At 38.6% G+C, this 8829-nt stretch overlaps 1 protein-coding gene and 1 non-coding gene across 2 annotated transcripts; both read left to right on the forward strand.

Annotated features, from left to right (window-relative positions):
* The first annotated feature begins 223 nt into the window (after positions 1-223).
* On the forward strand, positions 224-6492 carry LOC126619487 (GATA transcription factor 26-like). Its single transcript, XM_050287878.1, has 8 exons — positions 224-733; positions 2232-2603; positions 3164-3596; positions 3973-4045; positions 4390-4493; positions 4936-5122; positions 5208-5316; positions 5908-6492. The coding sequence occupies exons 1-8, from the start codon at positions 694-696 to the stop codon at positions 6216-6218; spliced, it is 1629 nt and encodes a 542-aa protein (XP_050143835.1). The 5' UTR covers positions 224-693; the 3' UTR covers positions 6219-6492.
* A 1745-nt stretch (positions 6493-8237) lies between these two features.
* On the forward strand, positions 8238-8310 carry TRNAK-CUU (transfer RNA lysine (anticodon CUU)). Its single transcript has one exon. It is a non-coding gene; the product is annotated as a tRNA-Lys (tRNA).
* Positions 8311-8829: the final 519 nt, after the last annotated feature.

Below are 8829 nucleotides of genomic sequence, written 5' to 3' on the forward strand. Positions count from 1 at the left end.
GATGCATGCAATAATAATATTCCCTTACTTTTACGCTTTTACCCCTCATTTCATAACAATTTACAGGTTATAAAAATTAAAACAAAAAGATTTAATTCCTTCATTTTTAACATTAACATTAATTATAAAAAGTTTGAAGAAATCTTTCAATGACATCAAAAATAAAAAATAAAAAATAAAAAATAAAGCAAAGAAGAGAAAGCTCAACATTTACTTCATATACAATACAAAACACAGACACAGAACACAACCCTCTCTCTCTCCTCTCTTTCTCTCTCTAACATTTCATCTTCTCTTTTCACAAACCCATTTATGAGATTCCTGTAATGGTCTTTTCTCTTCCATTGGATTGTACAGATGCCCAGCTAAAAACCCATCTATAAAATCCCTGAAATTTCCATATTCTGCTATTTTCTGTGAATTTCTGGGACTAAAAGACATAAAATTCTCCTGGGTCCTTTGGCTTTTGCTTTCTTCTGCAAAATCTCGCTCTGGGTTTGCTGCAGAAAAGCTCACTGGTATTTATATGCCACAAAACAAAACAAAAAAAAAGTTGGAGAGAATAATCATCTTAATTTTGCATATATTTTGATTATTTTTCCACTTTTTAGCCCAATAAATTGCTCTCTCATTTTTTCTTTCTGTAATTTTTGGTTGAATTTAATTTCTTTGAGTTGAGGAAAAGAGAGAGACATGGGCAAGCAAGGACCTTGCTATCACTGTGGAGTCACAAGTGAGTTCTTGTTTCTCCATTTTTTTTTCTGTTCTTATGATTTTGAGCACTGAAAAAGAATTGGGTTTCATTTCAATTTTTGTTTGGAGTATATATTCTGTAACTTGTTGTGCATGCACAGAAATGAATTGGAATCTCAGAACAGAAGAGATTTAACTATGCGAAAGCGTGACGAAAAGTGAAAAACCTGTCCTGTTCGCCTAAGAATTCACTCCTTTCAGCATCCTTGTTTATTTGAATTTTCTGTACTGGGTTGAGTTTGATCGTGTTCAATGAAAATTTTGAACCCTTTAATTCTTTTGATTGGGTTTTGACTCTCACTCGAATTTCGACATGTCCTGCAATGCCAATGTGTTTGTAATAATGTTGTGTAAATGAGGAACTATAGAGTAATGTCTGATTTTGTGTACTTGCTCATTGCTCTTGAGGTCCCTTTGATCCCGAAAATACCCAGTCAGAGCAAATATTTGTATCTGAAAAATGATTCAGATATCAATGAATGTACGTTTCACGATGCCCATGTTTCAGTTTGTTTATCCATTCCATAACCTAGTGACAGCGCTGTTTCCTACATTCCTTGTGAACATGTAGTAATTGGACTATTTCTCTAGCTTTCGGTCAAGTTTCCTGTGCAATTGTTCGAAAATGTTCTACAACACACTCTCGTGTGGAGTCAATCTAGTTGAATGCTATATGTTCTGAAGTTTAAACCTTGAAACTGATAAGTTGCACTTGAAATTATATGTATTGTAATAGAGCTAGTTTCTAGTTGAAGTGATACCATTCCTTGGCATTCCAGAAAGTTTTAGTTGCAATTTCTGAACTCAGTTTGTAGTGCATTTGTTGCAAGTGTAGTGGTTGTGACTTCCAAGATACTCATATCTTCAAAATTTCAACTCCAATAACTCTGTTCCGCCTAATGAAATGAATCCTCATCCATTTTGTTTCTGAAATAGCATTATCCTTTCTCTGTGACTGAAATCCTTGTTTAGTGTCTTCTATAGTTTAACTTGTAAGGTGCCTTGTATTCGTGTTCAGTCTTATCATGTATAATCAGTTGTGTGAGCAAGGGCAGTAGCTTTATCATTTTCTGTAGAAGTGAATTTCGGGGTTACTACTTGTACTGAACACAGGAAAAGGATGATGTTGATTGTTGAACGTTAGACACTTGTTGTGCCTTGGTTTGCCTTTGGAGATTCTACCAGTATAACTAAAATGGGATAGCCTTCATTTGTCCGTAGTCCCTATCTGTCGTTTGTGAATTATTTAATGTAGCTTTTCTGTGTACTTGTTTTTTTATTATCCGTTACACAGATACGACAATTAAGCCTTGGAGTAGTTATGCTGCGAGAGTAGTGGCAAGTGGCAACGAGTGATTTTTCCATTTTAAGAGAAATAATTAGGCTTGTTCAAGTATATTTAGCTGCTTTACATGCTGTTTCATCTGTATTAAGTAATTTTCTTCGTGTTGAATGCTGACAACTGGGCATTGAAACAGGCACTCCCCTTTGGCGCAATGGGCCATCTGACAAGCCAGTACTTTGCAATGCATGTGGATCTCGATGGAGGACTAAGGGAACACTAGTAAATTACACTCCTCTACACGCTCGAGCAGAACCTGATGATTATGAAGATCACAGAGTTTCTAGAGTGAAGAGCATATCTGTAAACAAAAACAAAGAAATAAAACTGGTCAAAAGAAAGCAGAATCCTGAGAGTGTGGTGGCTGGAGGAGTTAATTCTGATTATTCCCATAGTTTCCGAAAGTTAACTGAAGAAGATACAAGTAATAGGTCCAGTTCTGGGTCTGCCGTGTCTAACTCTGAGAGCTGTGCACAATTTGGCAGCGGAGATGCAAGTGATTTGACAGGTTGGATACTTGTGACAATGAATATTCAATTAAGTATATTTGAACTTTCCTCGGATTTTTCTATCCATGAAAAATTAGTCTACGTCGATGTTATTAGATTTAAGGTGACAACTTTGTTCATAAAATTAACTAAATTGAGATCTGTGAATTCCTGTCAAAATTCCTTATATTGATTGAGATTTGGAGATCTGTGTGTGAAATAAGGATGAAATTCATACCCAATTAGTAGTTTTCAGTGATAGCACTTTTTCCGCACCCCCACGATCAGAGATCAACCTTATCCTCCTTTCTAATTAGGCCTCCTTTGAACCAGGAAAAGAAAATATTCACTTGTCGAATGATTTCAGAATCTCTTATTCAGGCAGTTGGCTGCCAATCCTTTGTGCACATCTAATTTATTCATATCAAGAAGTGATCAATTTCTCAGGCTAATCATTTTATACCTCTGAAGATTGAGACCTTCCAAATGAATATGGTTTTCACCATCGTCATGGAATTATTTCTCATAACGTAACCTAATACTTCTTACTGTTCTTAATCTTTTGAGTGATCTTTTCCAGGTCCTGCTCAGTCAATGGTATGGGATTCAATGGTACCTTCTAGGAAAAGGACCTGTATAGGCCGTCCTAAGCCATCTCCTGTTGAAAAGCTCACAAAGGATCTGTATACCATTTTACATGAACAACAGTCTTCCTACTTCTCCGGGTCCTCTGAAGAGGATCTGCTTTTTGAGAGTGAAACACCAATGGTTTCTGTTGAGATAGGCCATGGAAGTGTTCTCATTAGGCATCCCAACTCAATAGCACGAGAAGAGGAATCTGAAGCTAGCTCGATTTCGGTTGATAATAAGCAGTGCCATGCAAATGAGGCTTATTCCCATTCTGCAACCCTTTTTGTACATAATAATAACAAGGGTGTCAATATGGCCAGTACTGTATCTGGAAGGATGAATAATCTTTCAGGACAAGGGATGCAACATGAGCCAATGAAAAGGTAATGTACTATTTAACAGACTTTGATATGCACTCTTGTCAATTATATGTCAAAAGGACAAACACGAGTATTATTGCTCAACTAGGATGCCTTGTACATGTTGATAGGTGTTTGTATTTATCAGGCTCAGAAATAAATTTAGGACCTTTTTTTAAGCACATACCTAAGAATTGCAGAGTAACCGACCTTCATGCAAGTCATGGATCGTTGTTAAGTAGCTAGTGGTAGCAGGATGGAAATACGGCTTTTCCTTGACAAATTTGTATATGAAGTATCTGCATGCAGATAAAAGTAGCAGATACTATTGGTGAAAGAAAGGTGATGTTAGATCGATTTCTCACACCGTACCTAATACTGTTAACGTTTGGATTTGCAGGGAAAAGTCTCAACTTGACAACTTGCAAATCTTGGGAAACCATAATTCACCACTGTGTCATGTAGATTTAAATGTAAGTTGAATTGTATGTTACAACAGGAGGCAGTTCCCTCAAATTCCTTTGCTTTATGTTACTAAAGAGAAATGAGCCTCATGACAATATTCTCCAATAACTTTATGTATCCTACATCATATTTCAACAAGTTAATGAAAGCTTAGTAATGTGACTTGTCCCATTTATGCGTAAATGTTCGCTCTAACCAATATTAACATGTTTAGGATGTAAAATTACAACTATTTTCCTCTTGGCAACAGCATCTGGAGTTCCTCTTATATTTACGATAATTCATCTGTTGGAATAGTTGTCCTTCGTTGAATTTTGAGCGCTTACATAGTTTCAATCCTTGTTTGGTGCAGGATATTTTAAATTTTGAAGAGTTTACGAGGCAATTAACAAATGAGGAACAACAGCAATTACTGAAACATCTACCTCCAGTTGATGATGTTAAATTTCCTTATAGGTTAGAAACCTTGTCATTCATGATTTAGTTGCATATTTTATGGTTGACCATTGAAGATCGAATTCCAAGAATAGTTTACAAGTGTAGCAGCGAGCCATATATTTTGCATCATTTTGTATTACTTGCAAAATTTATCAATATGTGCGACATTGCAAGCTTCATATGGGCTTTCAGATCCTGCAAATATGAACCATCCCATTTTGTACATCTTACCATGAAATTGTAAAGAGGCCCATAATTAAATGGAGCCATGTTGTTACACGATTAAATCATCACCACAAGCTTAAAATCAATGAATATAATTTCTTTTAGAATGTCATTATGGTATGTTTTAGGGACAGATTAGCTATCACGTCGAAATTTACATTTGAGAGTTTAAGAAGTTAGATATATTGACATAATAAACAACATTCATGGTGGTTGGTTTGTTTTGTATGCGCAGCCTCAAAAATATGTTTGATAGCCCTCAATTCAGAGAGAACTTGACTTCCTTTCAGCAACTGCTAGCAGAAGGCGTTTTTGATATCTCCTTCCTGGGGACAAAAACCGAAGACTGTAAGACTTTGAAAAGGCTTGCATTGTCCAATTCTTCAAAATCTAAATGGGTTGAACGCTATCATCTTCTCAAGGTTTGAGCTATTCTAAAATTTGAATATCATTAGAAAGAAATTTCAAAGTGAATTTACAATAGCTGTTATCTATTGTTTTCCACAGAAGTATAAAACTAGCCATGGAAAGTCTATTGTTTCTGCACCTAACATGGCATCTAGTAACTTTCGACATGTCAAGAGACTGCGGGACAACGAGACTCAAAGTTTACCAGGTTAGCTGAAAGTTCTCTCTTTCTTATATTTAGTTGAATGGTAGAATTCTTGCTTGTATATTTCTTGAAACATTGACATTACAAGAGATGAAGCGAAAGTGTAACATCTGAGTAACATAACATTTGCGAAAGATTGTCTACCATTTTTTTTTAATTCCCCTCGTTCTGTGCACTCACTTCTTGGTAGGACTGCTGGAATACACAATCCTGAGTTTCACTTTTATTAAACTTCCTATACTATCATTATGGGGGTTTTGTATTTTTCATGTGCTCGAAGTATCATGGGTCAATAAACCGCTGTAAACTCTTGGAAATAATTCCAACAAGGCATGTTTTATAAGTCAACAATCGTAGTGTATTAGGGTTCAGTAACGCGCTTATGTTCATATCTCACACACACACAAGGGTTGACACGTGCTCACTCATACACATTGAATGAACTAAGATGGTACGAAAACCTCTCATGCTCAGAGTATTGTACTGGAAGAGCAACTTCACCACTATCTGTACATGTAAATTTCATAATTTACAAAATAATTCTTCAATATAATGAAAAATTAGAACTATTCTTAACTATCTTGCATATTTCAGATGTAAAGATGATGAAAAGCCCCAAAAGGATAATTATGAAGGGTAGCTATGAAAACAAGGATCCCATGGACTACGATGGAGGTTCTTGCTTTAGTCCAAAAAGCCTGTTTGCTTTGCCTCCTGATGGGAGTTCTTTCCTAATGGATTCTATGAATTTTGTCGACGAGAGTTCTGACCAGGATCTCCTCCTGGATGTTCCATCCAATGGTTCTTTCGCCCAAGCAGAGCTCCTTCACCCAGCCATGAGTTTTGGTGCCCCACAGGCAAGCAATAGTAGTAGCTCGATATACCCACATGTACTCAATCCCTGACAAGCTTGAAAATGTCATATGCTATGTCGATGAATAGAACTATGTAGGTACCTTACGCCCTTCGGCCAAAAGCAATGACAGGGTTCGTGTATTTTGAATGGTAAAGACATGTGAACGAGGTTTAATGGTTGCTCTCTTATTCCCCATTACCTCTTTGAACCTGAAACTCTTTTTAAGGGATGAAATTCGGGTGGGCTTTTTTGTATAGGTTGACAAACAGGCTGTAATATAACTTATATTGCACAACTGCTAAGTTCCATAGTTTTTGTATGAATTCTCTAGTGCTTTGTTTTCATTTTTGTTTTTGGTAACAAGTCAGATGCTGTTTTGGTGGCTTTGATTGAGCAAGAAAAGAAAAAGGGTCGGAGAAAACAAGTAACTTTGCGTGGTGCATGTGAAAGGAGTGGGCATTTAGCCTGCTTTTATGCCTTTTTCGCGGATGCCACTATTGTCTAATTTTGTTGACTACATGTTTGTGATAAGGTTTTTTCTTCTCCAACTATTCACTCGACTAAGATTGGTTAGTTCGCCACTGTTCTTTTTGTACCCGCACGTGTGAAAGGAGTGGGCTTTAGGCCAAGAAGGTGAGACATACATGGTGATGCAAGCCAATACACAAGCAAGATGCCCCATAATACGTAAGCAAGATGTTCACACAAAAAGGTTCCGTATGCCAAAACATTTCTTAAAAAAACCTGCATTTACAACTTCAAAAGTCCTACCTCAATTGCCATGCTTCTGTTCTTCAAGGTTGGCCACCTTCTTCATCAGAACCCGCCTTCCGGCCACCACGACGGACGGGGGAAAGTCATGCCTCGGCGCTTACTAATCTCCAAAAAACTACTTTTGTCAATCTCATCATTACCATTACCATTACCATTGCCATCATATTTGTCCTTCAGAAGTTTCAACACATCCAATATAGCAACCTCCTCCGGCTTCCCCTCCTTGGCGCCATTTGCACTTGACCCTGCCTGCCCACCGATGGATCGAGGCAGCACCCGCTGCAGCCACAGCCTCTCTATTCGACGCAATTCCTCAATGGTCACATTAGGCGTCCTCTTGAGTATGTCTTGAATGCCTTCCTCTTCCTCACTGTGCGATTTAGATTCTTCCATACAACTCTCATGCTCATCTTCGGAAGAGTCCAGCTTCCTCACCTCCAATATTTCCTCGCTCGACTTCTCATCGCCACCGTCAATTTCAAGACTCTTGCCAGAGTTACAGCCGGGACTATGCGGAACCACTTCCCGAAACTCCAATTTCCCCACCTCGTGCTCGGATACCCTCAATTTCTTCAACGGCGACTTAAATCGACCGCGTTCCCAAACCAATTCCGTCACGAAACCCGCAATTCCCATCGTTTCTGCCTTAGAAAACTCTAAATCCGTGTCCCGCCCCAAATCAACCCCACCGGCAGTGCCGTCCGTGAAACCATCATCGGAGGGGACGGTTACGCCGCGCCCGTCTCCGGCGTCCTCGTACGGACGATTGTCATCATCGTCGCTCTGATCGACTTCCGGAAACGGAATAATACCATCGGAGGTCGGTGGATGTGCGTCTTCGGGTGGAGTCTGGAAGACGTCTTGGGAGGCTCTGTTATTGTTGGTAGTGCTGCTGCAGTTGGGATCTTCGTCGTCCGATGTCTCCGGAGGCGAGACCATAACGATTGGGGTGGGGGTGACGTCATCCCCGGAATTCAGGTCAGGCGACGAGTCGTCGGGAAACTCGAAGGAGTCGCCGTTGTCGTACATGAGGCCGCCTGTCTTTTGGGTGTTCGTCCGTCTTCACTCTCCTCCTTTTAAAGGTTCTGGAATTTTTTCTTTTCTTTTATTTTTTATTTTATATTTGAAGGGTTTTGATTTGGGAGATTCCCGCCAATTTTGTGATCGACGGTGGAGGATGACTGATGAGATGGATTTAGGCGGGCTCACTTTTGGGTATTTAAATGTGGCGGGCGCTTTAATGTTTCGGGGAAACGATTCTTAAATATTATTAAAACTAACAATCAAGCAACAAGCCCGTCTAGCTCAGTTGGTAGAGCGCAAGGCTCTTAACCTTGTGGTCGTGGGTTCGAGCCCCACGGTGGGCGTTTACACTTTTTTTATTTTCTTTTTTATCATAGCTACGTCGATTTGAAATACTATTGCCAAAGCAATGAGAACATAACCAACTTACTTAATTCATATTTGTAACTATCACATGACCTTATGAAGAGAAATTTAGCACAATAGTTAACGTTGATTCGAATAATACTATTGCCAAAGCAATGAGAACATAACCAACTTACTTAATTCATATTTGCAACTATCACAGGACTTTATGGAGAGAAATTTAGCACAATAGTTAATGTTGATTCGAAGAATAATACTGTTGTCAAAGCAACGAGAACATAACCAACTTACTTAACTCATATTTACAACCGTCACATGACCTTATAGAGAGAAATTTAGCACAAGAATTAATGGATTTCCGGACTTGTGAGGTTGAAGACGACCGCATGGAGAGAGAGGCCTTCTATTTCCAGCCATTTTTCAAGCTTACAATGCCATCTCCGGTCTCTAACTCATTCTCCACCACTCCTCTTGTAATTTCTGCTCTTCTGCTTTAT

Source organism: Malus sylvestris, chromosome 4, assembly GCF_916048215.2.
Source record: "Malus sylvestris chromosome 4, drMalSylv7.2, whole genome shotgun sequence".
In the NCBI taxonomy this organism is placed as follows: domain Eukaryota; kingdom Viridiplantae; phylum Streptophyta; class Magnoliopsida; order Rosales; family Rosaceae; genus Malus; species Malus sylvestris.

What these genes read in the sequence shown, in the direction of transcription:
- LOC126619487 (XM_050287878.1), top strand. Translation starts at nt 694, where the DNA reads ATGGGCAAGCAAGGACCTTGCTATCACTGTGGAGTCACAA. An exon ending in CAACATGAGCCAATGAAAAG is followed by an intron (nt 3,597 to 3,972) that starts GTAATGTACTAT and finishes TTGGATTTGCAG; the next exon opens with GGAAAAGTCTCAACTTGACA. An exon ending in CGAGACTCAAAGTTTACCAG is followed by an intron (nt 5,317 to 5,907) that starts GTTAGCTGAAAG and finishes TGCATATTTCAG; the next exon opens with ATGTAAAGATGATGAAAAGC.